At 32.2% G+C, this 20,678-nt stretch overlaps 1 protein-coding gene across 2 annotated transcripts in view; it reads right to left on the bottom strand.

Annotated features, from left to right (window-relative positions):
- The window catches only part of LOC139523601 (hemicentin-1-like), a 327,025-nt gene that overhangs the window by 36,591 nt on the left and 269,756 nt on the right, over positions 1-20,678 (bottom strand). The window contains exons 1-4 of one of the 2 annotated variants that reach the window (XM_071317739.1): positions 13,438-13,552; positions 9,989-10,288; positions 4,704-5,012; positions 2,417-2,707 (exon numbers count right to left, since the gene is read on the bottom strand). The exons of the other annotated variant lie outside the window; for it this stretch is intronic. Of the exons in view, the coding sequence (XP_071173840.1) occupies positions 2,417-2,707; positions 4,704-5,012; positions 9,989-10,288; positions 13,438-13,486 (949 nt within the window). The 5' untranslated portion in view covers positions 13,487-13,552. Of the gene's footprint in view, positions 1-2,416; positions 2,708-4,703; positions 5,013-9,988; positions 10,289-13,437; positions 13,553-20,678 lie in introns of those variants that run through there. 2 annotated transcript variants of the gene reach the window in all.

Genomic DNA, 20,678 nt, shown 5'->3' with positions numbered 1-20,678 from the left:
ATTTTTATAATATAATACACATATATATCATTTATACATTCCAAGCATAAATATTGGTCCCTTTTAAGGTAGATAGGGTGTCTTCCTCCATTTTGGATTTTGAAATACCAGAAAACAAGGTCTAGATTTTTGATAAAATGTGCAAATTTTGAAATTAGTAGGTAATTTATGAGTAAGATTTTTTTATTATAATATAGAATATGCCATGTTTTATCATATTTATGGTTGTATTTTACCAAAAAACAAATACTTCTGTTTGATTATTTTTTTTCCAACTTTGACAAATAAGGAGAGACAACTCAAATGAAAGGGCAGATAATTTAGATAGGGTTACTTTTACAATAGAATGTGTTAGGAATTTACCCATTTTATTATGTAGCAAGAAAACGAGTCTGGTGACCCCATTTTTTCTTCTTCTGATCTGAAAGAATAATATTGTAGCTACCTTCTCATATTTTTTCTCAAAATTCCATGATGTAGTTTTCGTTTTATGACCGAAAATTGGGTTTTCCATGAATAATCTATACAAAATTTGACAACTTTTGCACAACCTGTAGTGGGAAAATAAGTCCGGTGACCCATTTTTTTCATTAATGTTCTTAAACAAGCAGGATATAAACTACATGTTGGCAAACTATTATGAAATTCTATGGATTAAAATTTAGGCACCCCATCTACCTTAAAGAAAAGAATATATCCGAATAGCAGTGTAAACAAACAAATATGTTTTGCAAAGGATGCACATTTATGAAAACATACTATCATGTGCAATGTATGACAATATCGGATAAAAAGTCTCTTCTGCTGGTTTGTAAAATCCCACTTTTAATTACAGACTATGTGTACCAGCAAACCTCTGGTTTGAAAACCAACACATGCGCAAGGTTTGTAAATTATATATAAATTAACTAGTTTTCTGTGCATATATGAATCAAATTAAAAACGACCTAACTCATCACTTATTAATCTCCGATAGCAATAGAGAATTCTCAATCAAACAGTAAAACTCATACAGATCATCAAAGCAACATGCATGAATATGCGTCTGCTATGCAGAAAAAGTTCATCTTTGAATATAGCGTAAAACTGATACGTTTAATAACCCTCTGTTCACCATTGTCGCGAATCCGTTCATCCGTCTGTTTGGTAGTCCGTCTGTTCGGCAGATTTTTGGAAGATATTTTATTAAAAGCTTTTATGACTCATATGGAAGAAATTATTTATGTTTTATCTGAAGCTGAATGATTTTAATTTGTACTGAGTAAGCAATTTTTGATTTCACAGTGCATTCACTTCCTGATTGCTGATTGGACAAGAACATTGTTCGTCAAATCCATCTTTATACAATCAAAAATATTCTTAGCTCCGATTGCAGGGAATGGTTAAATATTTGGTTTACAGTTACACATTAATGAGTTGTAAAGTGTAAGCAATGTATACACATATCTGTCATGTCTGTCAAGCACTTCCTGTTTGCGATAATTTATGATATTTTACAATGAACATTTTGTGAAATGTTCCATGGCTCTTTTTGAAGTGAATGATTTTATGTATTTAACTGCAGTTCTATTATACTAATTAGTGAAAAGTAAAATCACTAAAATACTGAACCCGGAGGAAAATTCAAAAAGGAAAGTCTCTAATCAAACGGAACATCAAAAGCTCAAACACATCAAACGAATGGATGACAACTGTCATATTCCTGACTTGGTACAGGCATTTTCTTATGCAGAAAATGGTGGATTGAACCTGGTTTTATAGCTAGCTAAACCTCTCACTTGTATGACAGTCGCATCAAATTCCATTATATTGTCAACGATGCGTAAACAAAACTAACAGACACAATAGGTAAAAATGCCAAAAATAGTGGTACAGCATTCAATATTGTGTTATCATCTTAATCACTACAAAAATAACAAATGTAACGAAGAAGCACAAAAAGGCATACATCAAATTAAACATCCTCATTTTGCTTATATTATACGATTTTATTTCTCTATGTAAAATCCACCCATAAAGGATGAAAGGTTTTAAGTACTGGTGTAAGTTGTAAGGCGTGATCATATGTAACACTTACCATGCAGCCACTTCCTTTTTGTTAATATTTTGAACTTTTACAACTCTCATTATACATGCAACGTTTGTGTCACATCTATTTTGTCTCTACTTAAGGGGAATACTTTAGAATGATTCAGTATACATGTAGTCTAATTCAATGACACGCAGCTGTACACAGGTCCACAATCCGTGTTAATCTTGTTATATCATGTTTAGCATATTTGTGGTATGGAAAGAAGATTTGGTGATTGTAATATAAATACCTTCAATATTATTACAAAGTTATCTTATTTCCCCCTCTATAATTATAAGATGACTTTATTTTCACTAACAAAACTCAATGTATACAGATATTTACCAAAAGGGTTCATATTAATGGTATCTGTATTCACAATGTTACCAGTGACAGCATCAATGCCTCTACAGACGTAGTTTCCACCATCAGATTGCTGTACATTAGTAATTGTCAGAGATTCAGTAGCGACAGTACCACCAGTAAGTCGTGAATTAGTGCCTATATTTAGTTGAACGTTATTTTTAATCCATATAATTTGAGATGCAGTTCCTTGAGTAACATCACACAGGAGAGTAACTGTTGTCTGTAGAGTTGGAGTGTACTGATTCACAGGAGCGTTAATTGCAATAGGATCTACAAATGACAAGCATAACACCAAATATAAGCACGTTATTTACAAATATAAATTGAACTAGAACCAAACAAACAACAATCATGTGCAATTTAAATATATGTTGTCTAGTAGCTTTTTAATCACCTTTCCGTAGCAATTGAGATCAACCGGTGTTCTGTTGGGATTGTGTTCAGCGAGTTTTTGAATATTGTTTTGTATATACTGCTTAGTTTTTTTAATCGTTTCTATAATTTTAACTATGGCATTCTCCTCGCCTCCCTTATATAAGTAGCAGCACATGTTTGTTTAGGGTCAGTGATTACGTCGAGGCAAGCCATTAGCCGAAAACAGTTTTAATTGGAATTCATTTATAACATATCATTAAAAATAACAACAAGTAGTAGATCACAGTGGTTCAAATACTGGATAAACCACTTAGTGTTGACTACAAATGGTTACCCGGAAAAGATAAAACTTGTAAAAATCCTCATGTGTTCTCATTGTATTATACAATCGGAAATCATTATACACATTGTTGATATGTAATGATACAGTTCTGTTGGAAAATTGTGATACATGGATTTCATCTACAGCACTTAATAATCGTACGACTTTTGTATTTGTTATTTTTTATGTTAGACACTGTATTGTACAAAGTAAGATATTGTTTGGGATTAAATAGTATATGTTTTCAAGTCGCTGATTGAAAAAGTTATATCACCACAGAAACTCATACCAAGTTAAATCATCTGTACTGTATTAAAAAAAACTGTTGTTATATATGAATAAAAACAAGAACAGATTGTGAGAAAATGATATTGCTGGCACTTTCTGTGTTTTTACTGAAGAAAAATTACACCAACATATTTTGCACATGAAACCTAAATATCTGACCTTTTACTTTCCGTCTATCGTGAAACAAGTTTAATGTACATGCAGTTATATATAGAACAAACACGCAAAGATCACATTTCACCCCTACAAGTTTAATACTTTTATACATGTTTATCCTCATCAAAATCAAATTAAACTATGAAAACAAAACAAGACATACACTTATTACTTTGCAGCAGATATAAACTGAAATTAGTCTTAGAAAAATATATCTATAAGAATTGATCAAACTAATTAACTTTATTATAATAATCCGACATTATATAATCTTCTCTGCAAAGGGTAATGTACATTCCGTTGATATTACGCATTAAACAAATATGCGAGAGTAATCAATACGGTTTTACATAATGTTGGCTCAATTAATGCTATTGGAAATGTTTTAGATAACCTCATCATAGAAGGTAAGTTTTAAGTTTTGCAGTTTTGCAGTTTTGCACAAACACTTCCTTTCCCAAGTTTTGCAGAACTAACAATTGCAAACAAAATTTTAAACTGTTATCATGAAGTGTAAACAAATGTGTATCTTAACCGTTAAACTGTTTAAGGTTGATTTTCTTTTTTTTTTAATTTGAGGTTGTCGGTTTGAATGGCGACCAATATATTCCTAATCGATGATTGAGAATATAAGAATTAACGGTTTTGAATATTACTTTTTCAGTGATAAATAACATTTATTTTTTTTACACAGAAACACAAAAGAGAATAAAAGCGTAATTACTAATTTTAAATGATTACATTCCATTTTCAATTTTATAACCATACATTTGATAAACCATAATTTGTTTTTTAAAGGAACCTCATTTCATGAAAAAAACACATTAGTTTCAAAATATCTTGAATTTTTTGCACGTGCACTTTGTCATTACTTTAAGAAAGGATATCCTATTTTTCAAACCAATTGAATAATATAGTACGTGTTGACGGTTTACAAAAATGTAATGCACGAATTTACTTGTTTTCTTTGTGTCGTTTGATAATCATTGACCGATAAATTATAGTCTTTTATATTATAAAAGTATGAGAATGAAAAACTACAATGATTGTTACGTGTCAAACAAACAAACATGTGTATTTTCTTGACTAGATAAGATATTAAATGTTCAAATTAGAAATACTCACGAGAGACTGTAGTTTGTCTGCAGACTGTCTGTGGAGTAGTAGATGTGGTTGTATGTGTAACATCACAGCAAATTGTGTCTCCATTGTTAACAATCACTGGGCTCCAGATAAGGATACCATTAACATCATAGGATTTTTGATCTAATACACTGTTAGATGTAAACTCAGTAGTAAACTGAGTATTTTTATTTTTATTTCGCATGCTCATAACACCTGCTGGATAACCATTGGCAGAAACACATGTCCATATGCCTTGTTGTCCTGGTGTTAAAGTGGTCGGACCAGTCAAAGTTGGTGCTTGTGGTGAAACTATTAAACATATGTAAACATACGAAATCAATATAACACGATTGCGCTGCCCAATTTTAAGTTTATTCTTACTTTAAAAACAATGATTGAATAGTCATTCATGTTAGACATATGTACGTCAGCAAAAGTAACTGTTGCAATAAATAATCTGATTAGAATGTTTCAAAATACGAATGACAGTTCAAAATTTCCCCCTTAGAACTATTTCAAACATGTCTGTTTATCAGATCATGTTCATAAACAATATCTTATACAAATAACGTACATAATTGTGGTGGTATACTTGTTCTTTCTATTTTGAATCAGCGTTTAAAGATGTTATATGACTCTAGTGCTGTAGATTGTCATTCTCAAGATATGTCTGACTCATATATTTCCTTTCCAGTTGGTGTTATTTTATTCTCGTCATTAATTGATCAAATCGCTATCATATTTATTGTTTCCCTTTAATATTTATTTTGGATGCTTTTAATATAATACTAGACGCTTGAGATAATATAAAGTCCGTTAAAATTATCGTCAGCAAGTAATAGAGTGGCGAACGATACACAAATCTAGACGAAGACACTCTTATTCGTTTATTTGTTATCATCTTTGTCGCCTTAACACATTAAAAATCTCCTCTTATATTTGATGTGTTTCCCTCAGTTTTAAATTAGTACCCGGATTTGTTCTTTAGTTAATCGATTGATGAATTTCGAACAGCGATATACTACTGTTGCCTTTATTTATTAAAAATAATTGCGTATTGTCTTCTGTTCACGAATTATCTGTATTTTTTCCATAACGATTCACTTATTTTTCTTGAAGATAGATAACATAAATGCAAAATAATGTCAATGTTTCTTTATCATATATTTAGTACAAAATACAGAAATTTTGTATCTCTGAGGAAGGGTTTTTTTCCAGTTTATATCACCTACCCTGTATCGCATACCCCGTATCGCATACCTGGCGTGACGTCATAATTCGAATGACGTCAACGTTTGACCTATGACGTCTAGTTGCTGTATTTCCTTGCATAGGACAAATGTCCTATCATCACAACTAAAATCGATATTTTTTCAAAAAAAAATATACCCACTAACTTTACGAGCGATGTGTGTATATATATATATATAAAGACACAGTAAGATGTAGAAATATCTGAAGTTTTATTGTTTATTTGGTCCGCATAATTTTTGTGAAGTTTGTTTTAATCACCTGATTCATTAAATACAAATGCGAACTTTTACGATTTTAATTTGTTAAGAATAGTTAGCAAACCTTTCAAGAAATTTTTGTCTAGCTGTTTACCTCGTCAGAACATTAAAATGATCATGAATAGCATCATCGCCAAATAAGCATTAAAGCTTTAAATATTTCTACACCTTATAATAGTTATTTGAGAAATATTAATTTTAGTTGAAATAATAGCTTCGACAGTATCGTTGGTATATACATTTTAAAACATGGCCTTTAAACTTAATTTGAGAATGTAATAAGGTTATAGAGGACATTACGATGCGGATATTAAACAAAAAAGGAAGTCTATATAGAAAAAACAAGTCAGCTGGAAAAATACAGGAAATCATAATGTTCTTTTCTAGCTTATAATTTCGGACGATTAAAAGAAAAAAAGGGATATCTCATTTTTTCTGATTCTATTAAGATATGTTATGATGAACAGAATAAAACATGGCAAAATCAGTATCGCATTCTGTATCACCACTCGACCAATATCAGCCCTCGGGACTGATATTGGTTTCTCGTGGTGATACAACATGCGATATTGATTTTGCCATGTATTATTCTATATGTATCAATAAGCAATAATGCAATAATGTTTGCCAAATTAGCAACCGCTATTAGATTTTAGTATTATTCGTACATTAGGATTAATTGTCTAAAGTATGCTTAATTTTAAGGAAAAGATACTTGAATTATTTTTGCATGGCTTTGAAATGCAAACATTTCTTTCATTAACTGTAATATTGGAATATCATTTGCAATCTGACATTATACATCTTTGTCCTCTTCTTCCTAGTATGTGGAAGACTCTTGTGCTGAAATGTGGAATAAATCCGAAACGGAAAGTCCCTAGTCATCTGTCAAAATCAAAAGCTCAAACACATCAAACGAATGAATAACAACTGTCATATTCCTGCCTTGGTGCAGACGTTTCTTATTTAGAAAATGGTGAATTGAGTCTGGTTTTATGGCTAGCCAAACCTCTCAATTGTCCAATCAAACTCAATTATATTGACAACGATGCATGAACACATATCTTGCCGCCTTACGTTGTATCTGTTCAAATTTGGTTTTGTTGTTATGAATCCAAAACAGGCGAGAAGTACTCGATGGTCTGACACACAAGTTGAGTGTATGTAAGGATAATGTGTGCTGTTTTTAATGATTCTACGTAAAAGTCCTAGAGTTTTATTTGACTTTGAAGTCATATTATCAATGTTGGACCCCTAGTCAATATCGTTGCTAATTGTAACACTTACTCGATGTCCTTAATATGATTATGTAATTTATATTAAAATAAATTATAATGCCTTTAGATAATTTACTTTATGTAAAATGCAATGTAATTTGCAATTCGTCATTATAAATGCCTTAATGTAATTCATGTATATAAGATTTGAATGATATAAGGATAAAGATAGTTTGACATTTTAACTTTTGTGTGTGCTGAATGCAATTATGTCACTATCGTAATTAAAATCATGAACCCCTATTTTTTTGTACATTTTGTGCATGAGGATTGGTTATGTTTGGCACTCGTGTGGTTTTTTAGCTAGGTTCATGAACACAAGGTTTATATCGAGTTGTTCTTTTATTTAACTGTGTATTTTAATTTTGGAAACTTGTGTCACTATGAATTTCACATTTCATTTTGAAATGAAGTTTACTTTCAGAAATATGCAGGAATGCTAGTAGTCAATCAAAATAACGTAATACAATGAAACATACATATGTAATGCATTATTTCAATATGATCAAAACACTTTGAAAGGATTGTTTAACGGGAAAATTTTGACTTTCCTACAAGCAAAAACAAAAGTTTTAAATTAGAAGGAATTCATTGCAGACTACCGTTAAGTACAACGAAGACTTACGACAGTCGCACGATATTTTAAGTATCATGGCGCTGTTGTGTGTCGTTGGACGAGAATTGGACATGCACCATTTTTTGCTATACGATGTTTTGTCGTGTCACTGTCTTGTGGCTGTCGTGAAAGTGTCTTTCACGGTCGTGCGACTGTCGTGCGATAAACACATTTTCATAAGTACCATCTCATACCATTTTGATAAAAAGACTCGTACTACTGTCGCACGTCTGCCGTCTGTTTTACGACAGTGGTACGTTCGTCGTGCAGCATATTTTTGTTTTATTTAGAAGAATTCAATTTGGCGAAAATAAATGTTTGGAACAACATACTTTCTGCCGTCTAAAGAGGGTGGCACACATATGGTTATGTTAGCGTTGATTTGACACCACGAACAGGATTGGTTGGGCCATGGATCGAACGGCGCCTAAAGATGATGCAGTATAGTACACTGATGCAAGATGCAAGAGTTGAAATGGGAATCTGCCGTTGATTTCGTTGGATTCCTGCAGTGGAACCTGGCATGTTTCAAGAGCCCTTGCTAAGAGTCGCTTAAGGGTCGACAGTCGTCTACAGTGACATGAAAGTGACACGACAGTGACACGACAGTGACACGACAGTGACACGACAGTGACACGACAGTAACACGCGCATCCAGTGACATTAAAACTGAAGAAAAAATAACACAATACAAGTCACGATTGATGTACGACTGTCGCACGACTTTCGCATGACCGACTTGCGACAAATTACAATTCTTTTATTTCTGTCGTGTACCCATCGTGGACCATCGTGATCTAGTCGTTGCTGATATGACCACTCGAAATATATTTTTGACATTTTGCACGACAGTGCCACGACAAAAATGTTATAGATCTTCTACGACAAAAAATCCTACGATCTGTTGTGACCAGGGCATCAATGCTGAAAGATTGTCAAAAGATGAAACCAAACACTAGGTGACATATTTTTAAAAAATCAAAAAAAATCATTGAAATAAAGACTTTTGAAAAACTATATATATTTGTACATCTAGTATCGTATCGATATTGCTCCTCAGTCCGGTATAGAAAATAAAATTCATGTGTAACGTTTGTGTAAAACAAAATCATTCTTTATTTCTCGGGTGATCTTAAATTTTGACCCAAAAATTGTTTCATATGGTGATGATGGAACACTGTCATATAGGCAACAGTAGTATACCGCTGTTCCAATATTGTACATGCATTAACTAAAAACAAAATCGGGGTAACAAACTAAAACTGAGAGAAACGCATTAAATATAAGAGGAGAACAACGACACAACAATAAAATGTAACACAAACAGAAACTAACCAGTAGACAAAATCCGATGAGAGTAACAAATATAACATCAAAACCAAATTAATGAATTTGGGATAGAAAAGTACCGTCACACGTCTTATAAAAATGTGAATTCACACTCAATTATAAGAGAAAACAATCGACACACCGGAAACACAACGTTAAAATGTAACACACACAGAAACGAACTATAATATAACCATGGCCATGTTGCTGACTTGGTACAGGACATTTTTAAAGAAAAAAATGGTGGGTTGAACCTGGTTTTGTAAGGTGTCGTAATAATGAATATGTATATTACTACAAAAAAAAACATGGAGGTTAAAAAAATTAACAAGTTTAATTCAATAGACATATTCTTACAAATATACGTCTTTATGTAATATTCACATCTGTACTTCGTGTGTTATATCGATGCATTATTAAAAAAGCAAATGACTTAATTCTGCGATTGTTTATTTTTTCACGTTATGCAGACTACCAAACAACAAACAAACTGTGTCTACCGATAGACCAAACCTTACAATGTACAACATCCTATATAAAAGTGAAACTTACATTGTACCTCAATAGTTTTAGCAGTACTTAATGGATTTTGTAGTTCACCATTTTCAGCCTGACACTCTACAACCTCTAAATGATAATCTTTAGTGGCAGTAAACGTGAAAGATGTTGTCACTGCTGTACCAGCAGTTGTTGTAGAAACACCATTTGTTATTTCCGTGTCGTCTTTGAACCATTTCACAGTCGGTGGTGGATCACCTCTGGCAGACGTACATGTTAATGTTATCTGTGAATTCAGAACTATTACTTTAGGTCCGTTGATGACTGGTGGTCCAGGAGGAATCTGAGATGAAGCTAGAAAAACAATTGAAATCGTTAAAATGTATAATAAGTTCATCGATTTGTAAGTTTGCTTTCATATATCATTGAAATGTTATCTCTAAATTCCGAATAATTGATAATTTGCTTGTTCAACTGCAATTAGTGATTTGAGTAATTGACGCGATAATGATTATGATCTGCGATGATAATAATAGCTCGCAAATATGATTGTACTTTGCAAACTTGTAAATAAATATAATGCAATTGCCCATTACAACTCTCTTTGCAGCTAAAACTGTGACACTTTAATTTCATTTTGAAGTTCCGTAAAAATTATATCCCAGAACGGAAAGTCTATATGCAATACTTTTATATTCAAAGGTCAAATTATAGGGCTGTCCGTCATATTTTCAACATTTATTTGCGCTGAACTTCTAAGAGTTTAAACTTATACTCGAATTATATATTATTCCAACCTCCATTTTTTTACTTCCTTAGAAATAAAATGTCGGAGCTAACATTTTTTTTTATAATGGTTCAATTCCCTAGCGATGTCTCTATGCGACCATATATGGGAACCAGTACGTTAACAAATTAACATATCTATGAATATTATTTGGTTTTAGAAACAGCTGTATTTACAAAGGGCAACCTGTAGTGTGAAGAGACAAGCTAACATTTACTTTTTTCGGCAATTAAATGACATATTATCAAACCAACATCAAGCCAACATTACCTAACATTATATACATCAAAATACTTTACATGGCGAGTACGTGTACACACAACGTAGTAATCTTTAACTTTATAACAGACATAAAAAAATTGCAGTTTGAATATAGTTGTTTTCATATATAAATATCAATTTAACCATTTTTTTTTTCAGAATGCGGATCTGTTTTGCTGTTCACAGATGCATATAAAAATATCTGTAGATAGCTATCTTTTTCGTTATGTTGAAAGCATATTGAGTACTGTCAATATTACAAATGTATTAAAGAAGACATTTATTATCCTTAAAACAAGGAAGGTGTCTCAGACTCTAAGTAAGACAAAACTACAAGATCTAACTACAGTACAGATATGTATTTTGTAAGTCGCACTTTTTTCATCTTTTAAAGTAATGTTGACGTGCCAACATGACCTTGTTCCGTAATCGTTGACAAAATTGAAATACATGTGTATAACTTTACGATACGTAGGTGTGTGTCATCCTATAATCGTAGTATTACACATTTTATACATATGTACGAGCATACACTAAAACCAATTCTTTTGTATGGTTGTTAAATTTGGGGTATGCGTACTTTTGATACAGCTACATGTAAGAAAATAAATGAATATATTTTAGAAAGGTTTTTAGCTATGATTTTAGAACTTGTCTTCCTATATCTATTATTAATGAAACAGTTTTTTTTATTTGATGCATATAGTTGCAATTACGACCAATATCAATCGTACCCTCGTGCATCTGAAAAAAAAATCTTAATCTTAAAAGAAATGGTCTACGTCAATGATTTAACATTGAGAAGATAACAGTAAAAAAAAATTAGAAAATCTAACAATAGATATAGGAAGATGTGGTGTGAGTGCCAATGAGACAACTCTCCATCCAAATAACAATTTAAAAATTAAACCATTATAGGTTAAAGTACGGCCTTCAACACGGAGCCTTGGGTCACACCGAACAACAAACTATAAAGGGCCCCAAAATTACTAGTGTAAAACCATTCAAACGGGAAAACAAACGGTCTTATAGCATTTAAGTGTAGTAAATGTAAATAAACAGTTGTCACGTGTTGGTGGTATATGCGCACATTTTGTTTACCCCGAAAGATATTAAGATAAACTTTGAAAGTTCCTGTATATGTTTCATGTACAAGTGTTGCAATGTCGGCGTATAATTTCGGATCCTGTTTCATTAAATTTGCAAACACTACACATAACCAATTTTGACCTCCACACTGGAGAGAGTCCAAGTCATGCCTTGAATCAAGACTTTTTTAATCTGCTGGAAGATGGCTTAGCAGTGTAATCACAAGTGTTGGCTATATCTGTTAACGGTGGAGAGGAGGGAATGGATCGTTACACTTTGTATCAAAATTTCGCTACACTAATTGGACATTTTGCAAAACGAAAAATGTCGTTCATGGCATTGTCATTTCGTCTTTCACAAATAAGTGTTGGTGAATTTTGCATCTAATTTAAAACACTTTTTTAATTAGGCAATACTAATTATGACTTGCATGTGTAGGGGTCATATAAAACAAAAGTTTGAGATCGTTTTGATTTACAATGTACTGGGCATATGATCGTCTCTTTTTGTGTTAGATGTACAACACGAGTCTGTGCAACCTCCCAGTGATTTCATACTGTTCAGCCTTTACAAATAGTCAGAATATTGAGAGAAAGCAAGAATAAAACATTCTAATGATCTGTCTTTTCGAGACAAAGATGTCACAAATCCTTAGAATAGCATTCATATATAATACTTATTTTAATTCCACCATCTATGAAGCATTTTTTCAGAAAGTCAAAATAATGACTTACTTTCCAATGCATACACGTATTACAAAATAATCTTTTTACGGAACTGAAGTCTTATGAAATTATTATTGTGAAAAATGCAACAGGGTTATATTCGCATTTTGAATTTTTATAATTTATTATGTGCATTAAACAGGTTTTGTTTTAATATTGCAATACATGTATATCAAATTGCATTTTAGTCTAAAATGACAAAATCGCAATAATAAATGCTCGCAATAATTTCAGAATTTTCAGTATGAAATGAGGATTGTAAATTTGAGAATATATCAAAGAGAAAACAGTCCGACCAAAAGAGTGCGTAGTATGTGAGTTATTTTAACTTTTTTGTGTCTCACCACATAAGAAAATACGTTGCGTAATAATTCGATTAACACATTGAGAGTGATGTTTCGAATTAATCTAGAAATTCCAAATCAGAACAAAGATGAAAACATATTAACGTTGTCCTTACGACAGTTCGATTCCATTAATTTGTAAGCTCGTCCTCTGTAAGTTTCGGTCTATCACCAAAAAAAAAAGAAATAAACCGGACGTTTGACTTTAAATAAACTTTATAAACTATACCAACAAAGTAAAAAAATAGAAGTTTTTTTTTGTAGTATTAAATGCTGTCATTAATATCAAGTACTTACCGAGCACCAGGATCATATAGATTATTATTAACAAAAACAAAGATTCCATTTCAAAATTATTAGAGAGTATATTCTTATACTTCCGTGTACGTGCACATTTTCTCGATTAACGAAGCATATAAATTATATTAGGTAAAACCAACGTAAATATTTGAAAACCTTTTCAATTTTCAGCATGGATTTTAACATGATCGTTTAGTTATAGAAATTTGTTAATACATGTATTAAAAATATTTTGTAGTTGTTAAATATGATTCACCGATCAATGATAAATCTACAAAAGTATTAGGCGAGCGCCAAAACAAGGATTTGGAGGTTTTTAGTGCACCTACCTTACACACGGCTATATGATATATCATTTGAAAGGTCTTTTATTGTACATTCAGAATTGCCTGGTCGTCAAATTGGGAAATGGTCACATTTTTCTAAAAACGGCAAAAAAGGGGGGAAAATATAAGTCATAATTTGACGATATTGTTCGGAAAATGCAGTTTAAAAACAAATTCATCTGCAATATAATATGAAATATATCATTTGATAAACTATAGTCTATATATTTTTTTTGTTTCTGAAATAAAAATTTAAAAAAGTGTTTAAAATGAAAAAATCTCGTATTTTTGTGAAAATCATAATTTTTACGGGTATTGATGCAAAACGTTCGGTAATATTTAATTTTGCATCGAAAACACACAAATTCTATTGGTTTTATATTAATAACATATATAACTAGTTTTTTAAGTTCTAATGTCTCGCCTAGCATGTTTTTTTATACCGACAAAATATTGATACTGTTGTTATACGATGATGACTGATAAATCCTTATTTAGACTATTTTATTTATTGTGTCTGTTTAGTTAACGCATCAATGTAAATATAACGGAATTTGACGAGACTCTCATCAAAGTGAGAGGGTTAGCGCTATAGAACCAGGTTTAATCCACCATTTTCTACATTTGAAAATTTGAAAATGCCTGTACCAAGTCATGAATATGACAGTTCATGTCCATTCGTTTTTGATGCGTTTTGTTATTTGATGTTGCCATGTGATTATGGACTTTCCAAATTGATTTTCCTCTAAGTTCAGTATTTTTGTGATTTTACTTTTTTAAACATATCGTAAAACTGGTTTAAAGCGCATATTTACCATGTTTACAGCACAGTTACTGTAAAAATATATGTTAATTTAGTCTCCTGTTAATTGGACAGTTATAAATACATTATGATTTAATTGTCTTAAGCTTGCCAACCACGTCAAAGTAGAAGAGCCGTAATTTTTTTTAACTACCACTATCATCGCATACGGAACTAACGTACAGAATCATTTATTTCAGATGGTAGAGTTATTACAAAAACACAAAATTAATAATAATATACATGATTACATTGAATAACAGTGAAGCAAATGAAACTTTATGTTGCCCCTTTGCTCAAATGCTCTTTCGCTATTAGTCAATGGTATCGTTTTCATCTTCATTATCGTAATTCATTTGATATTCGAGGTCATGTCCTCTTCAGAATATATATTTTGGCAGGTATCACTACCCTGATATGGACAAAGCTCAGTGCCAGACATCTACTGTTTTCGGCAAATACATTACTTGCTACATATATATTTCACCTTGCAAGAACATATTAGATCTTGCAGGATATCGGACGTCTAAGAGAATTAGTTGACCCCGTCAGAAACCACATTTGTTCAGTCGACACAGGAACCAGGAAATAATGAACACAGAGCACAAAAATATCTGTATCGGAACACTTTACTATGATTCGTCCCCTTCTATTCAACTGCTGAAAGATTTTATCAGAGTGTATCACATGAAGCAAGCTTCTTGTATCTCGTTCTACGTGCGGACAGAAAATGTCTGGGAGATGATTACATGCTCATTAAAGATTTGTCGCACTATCTCTGGGTTGGAAAATGCACTGGCAAGAAATTAACTTTTCTTTTCCTCCTGGAACATATTAGACAAATTGCTGCTCAGATAATCACCAAGGAAAGTAATCACAGCTTGATTCTTTTTGTTACTTGATAGAATTTTTTTTCCGGTCTGGAACAGTTCGGCCTTCAGCGATATGATAAACGTTTTGCGTAATTGTTGTTGCCGATCGTCTATGTCGCTCTGCAGATTTTATGGAATGTTCAGTGTCATAGCGATTGGAAGCATGATATAAGATTTGGCCAAGTCTCCAAATGTGGACATCCCTTTAACATCAAGTGACTGAACTAAGTTCATGCCATCTCTTATTAGTACGGTAATACAGTGGTCGAATGGAGGAATGTTAGGGACTGATCCTACCAAATTTTCCAATTTATGGGCAAGATCAGACTGATGTGTCTTCCTTATAGTTCCATCGTCATTAAATAATGCAGTGGGAATGGGACAAATTGGAAAGGACAAAACAGTTTCCACATATACGTCATCTACATTTAGTTACAGATAGTGCACGTCTAAAAAGAAGCTCGGGATTCAAATGAACTTTTACAACTTGCCAAGACTTGCATTTAAGTTATACTTTTGGGTTCATATCTCCAAAGGTCTTCAGTCCTGATCTTTGGATGGGATGGTAAAAGTTAACCGCCTTGTCTGTTGATAGAGATGACTCAACACATATATTTATTTAGTTCTTCCAGTGTCAACTGATTTTTAGAGTGAATCTTTAATGTCGTGACTGTCATGGAGATGAGTTGAAATGTTAAGAAGCTGACGGGGTTGATTATCAGCGTCAAGTGGATTTGTCATATTTTCTGTTGTATAAATAATTAGATCTTGTACATTTTTTCATCCCTTTTCTTTGCAGCTGTTTTTGCTCCTGCGTGACATTGGCCATCAACCTGGACAAGACACGCATGTGCTCTCATTGTCGATGTTATCTAACTAAGCACATGCCTTGAATCATGGAAGTATTATATTGAGTCAATATAATACTTCCATGCCTGAATGAAACCTTCTTCCTTGTTAAACTAACAATGCCTCTAGTGTATCAACCTCACTAAAAAACAACACAAACACATGATCTTGTCTTTGCCTTACAGCATTTATTAAGGTTGTAAAACCTCTATTAGTTGTCATACTGAGAGTCTCTTGTGTAATATTTTGACATATTATACAGTGTTGCTAATTTATGGACATGCGACCGCGCTTCATTGGAGGTGGCACACATTTCACAGGACTTGGACACTCATCATTATGATAATAATTAAGAATATACTATTCTACTAAATGCAGTCTGATGCTTACATATCACATGTCAATATAATTAGTAATGCTAAAAATGGTCTTTCGGTAACACATATACGAATATTTATTCAGTAATATCATGAATATGGTAAAACACGACTTGTGTTTTGGCAACTCAAATGTTACTTGTGCATATTAAATACTCGATTTATATATATTTTGAGCGTCTGGGATAAACACGATACAATTCCGGAATACCATTCGATAATGCAGATTTTAGAGAAGTCGTCAAACATTTATTATCCATAATTAAGCTTCGATGTGTGTCGCAATCTTTTCAAGGTATATGGAATTTATAAAAACAAAACATATTAGAGTTTTAAAAAGTCCTTGACACTGACAATCTTAAAAAATATGGTATTTTTTTTACATTTTAGGGTAGGTCTGACAGATGCCTCTGAATTAACTTATTTTTCATAAAGTCTTTTTTTTTTGTTGATTCGATGTCTTTTTAGAATGTAGTCAAAGCTATCTTAGATAAAAATGAATAAAATATTTATAACAATGCCGATATATTCAATGTTAAATGTCACCGTATAATCCAAAGTATTTCGACATGTCTATGTTCTCGTGAGGTTGGCAAGAAACGTGACCATAGGGAACTTTGACGACCACCCAAATCGTATGCACTTGAAGTTTTTCTTTCACTTGATACCAAAATTAGCTGTGTGTTAGATAGGTGCATTAAAAACCTTAACAGGAGGTTTTTTCTCAAATCGGCGATCGCCTATATAGAATCACATTAACGTTGATTTGGGATCAATCAGACCTTGAATCGTTTTGTGTATTTGTTTGTATCGTCACTATCTTTAAGTTTATAGGATATTATGAATTTTGTGAAAACATCTATATACCATATTTGAAGTTTGTAATTTGAAAAAAAAATCAGAACAGTTACGCCTCATTACCATGTTTTCATTATCGGCAATAATTGCTCAAGCAAACTTTTCGCCTTCAATTTTTGTTAAGTCGTAGTAAATATGCAGGCTTTTAAAAGTTTTCTAGATTAAATTGTTAAATTTTGTCACACGTTTTAAGAAACTCTTTTACATACGAATAAATAATCATTGTACAAGAAATCGAGTATCACCTTTAATAAAACAAAACATGAATGCGAATTTATCTATCACCATAATGTGTTAATAAAATTTAATTGAAATATCAAAACTAAGCATTCATTGTAGTTAGTTAAATATATGTATATTACAACTGATACGGTGACTTCATTTAAGGGATAAAAAACACCAAAAAACATATTAGTTGTTTATAAGAGCAATACCATCACAAAACGAACAACATTTGATTGAAATTGCATTGGAATAAGTAATTTAGCAATACTCTGTCATGTCCCTTTCATTTTTGCGAATATGTCCTGGTGCATTGACCGGATGTTCAACTGATAGTAACAATGTATGCAGTACAATTATTTTAGAAAAAATTAAATGATAGAAAATTCAAAACAGAAATTCCCTTATCTGATGACAAAATTAAAAGTCAAAACACATCAAACGAATGGAAATGGACTATCATATTCCTGACTCAGCATATGCATTTCCATGTGCAGAAAATGGTGGATTAACCCTGCTTTTATTCTTTTGTAGCTAGCTAAAGCTTTTTGTATGGATGTCGCATAAAATTCTATTATACATGAATGTATAACAATGTGTGAATATAACAAAAAGAAATATTAGGTAAAATTGTCAAAGAAAGGTTATAGCAGTCAACATTTTGTTAAAATCTTAATCAAATACATAATCAATGAAAAACAAGTTAAAATACAAAAACTGCATACCAGCAAAAAAGCATGTATACAAAATATGACCATAGCACAATCACACAATAATGCAATCTATATGTACCGAGGCACGAATAAAGGATATTAAAAAAATCAACTAAACAAGAAACACTAATATTTTATAAATTTTTAAGGTACTTTATTTAATTGATTTGCACCACGTGACTTTGTGCCTTTTGATCACATTACTTTCCATAGATTTAAATTAAATTATAATTTATTTTAGATATGCGGATAATCAAGTCCTTTTCCGTCATGTATCTAAAACTAATGTATCTTTAAATAAAATTGAGAATGGAAATGGGGAATGTGTCAAAGAGACAACAACCCGACCAATTAAAAAACAACAACAGAAGGTCACCAACAGGTATTCAATGTAGCGAGAAATTCCCGCACCCGGAGGCGTCCTTCAGCTGGCCCCTAAACAAACATATACTAGTTCAGCGATAATGAACGCCATACTAACTTCCAAATTGTACACAAGAAACTAAAATTAAATTAATACAAGACTAACAAAGGCCAGAGGCTCCTGACTTGGGACAGGCTCAAAAATGCGGCGGGGTTAAACATGTTTGTGAGATCTCAAACCTCCCCCTATACCTCTAACCAATGTAGAAAAGTAAACGCATAACAATACGCACATTAAAATTCAGTTTAAGAGAAGTCCGAGTGTGATGTCAGAAGATGTAACCAAAGAAAATAAACAAAATGACAATAATACATAAATAACAACAGACTACTAGCAGTTAACTGACATGCCAGCTCCAGACTTCAATTAAACTGACTGAAAGATTATGATTTCATGATATGAACATCAGGCACAATCCTTCCCGTTAGGGGTTTAGTATTATACCATCATAACATATATGAGAAGAACATAACCCGTGTCATTCCAACAACAGTTTTTAGAATAAATGTGTTTAGTTTCGACGCAAAGACCTTATCAGTGACTCAATATTAACGCCAAAATATGCAATCTTTAATGACTTGACAACAGTATCGTAATTATATCCCTTCTTAATAAGTATATTCAAAGGTTTTGTAAGTTTCTGAGGTGAATACTGACATCTTTGTGCTTTATAAAGAATATTTCCATAAAAAATTGAATGTGAAATACCTGAACGTATAAGAAGTCTGCATGTTGAGCTATATTTACGAATAATGTCTTTATACCGATGATAAAATTTAGTAAATGTTTTGACTAGTTTGTGATATCGAAAACCCTGGTGTAATAACTTTTCAGTAATACATAAATTTCTCTCGTTAAAATCTGAAACATTGTTGCATACACGAGCGAATCGTACAAGTTGAGATATATAAACACCGTAAGATGGTGACAAGGGAACTTTCTCTGGCGGATATTTGCAAAAAAAAAAATGTAATTCTAGGGGGAAATTTGACTTTTTAAGAAATGGGAAGGTTGAAATCATCATGTTTTTAAAAAAAATTGGCCGAAAACTTAAGAAAGCATTCAACTTTAAGATTCAACCTACAAGGTGTTTCCCTATATGAAAACAAATCATGAACGTTACATCCCAGCTCCTTTGTTCTAACAGGGGTGATCTGAGCCGGATCATCCCTACCAGATCACCTGAGTTTGGATTTCTTTGTTATGCATGCTTTCCTTTGTTCTGTAACGTTTATAATCCTGGTACCTTTGATAACTATTTGGCGAAATGTCAAATCCACTATAAGAATTTTAATAATTGTAAATGGTTTTTCGTCTAATCTAAAAGAGCTTGGATGTAAAATAGTTTTCCCACTCGAACTTTGTGTGTCAGTGTAAGTAGTTACCAGGATTATAAACGTTACAGAACAAAGGAAAGCATGCATAACAAAGAAACCCAAACTCAGGTGGTTCTGTTAGATCACCCTTTGGGTTCCAGCCATCGGGGTGATCTTACATTGACACACCGCGTCCTTGTGGGATAACTGTTAAATATCCTCTTGCATATGTATTGATGTTTAGCATCTTTCTATTTTGCCATTTTCTGTCATTTAATATGATCCTTTACAGCAATTATACTATGGTTCCGCTACCGATTAAAAAGTAAAAAGGCCGAAAGATTTCAGAGTAGACAATGTCCATTTGTACACCGGCAAAAGACTAAAAACATGTACAAATCACCTATAGGTGTAATACCACCATTGATTTCCCCTATTAGTCTTTGTAAAATTGTGCAGAATTTATCTTTGTTTCAAAT

The sequence above is a fragment of the Mytilus edulis genome, chromosome 5, assembly GCF_963676685.1.
Source record: "Mytilus edulis chromosome 5, xbMytEdul2.2, whole genome shotgun sequence".
NCBI lineage: Eukaryota > Metazoa > Mollusca > Bivalvia > Mytilida > Mytilidae > Mytilus > Mytilus edulis.
Note: the sequence above shows the minus strand (reverse complement) of the source record. Positions and strands in the feature narration are given on the sequence as shown.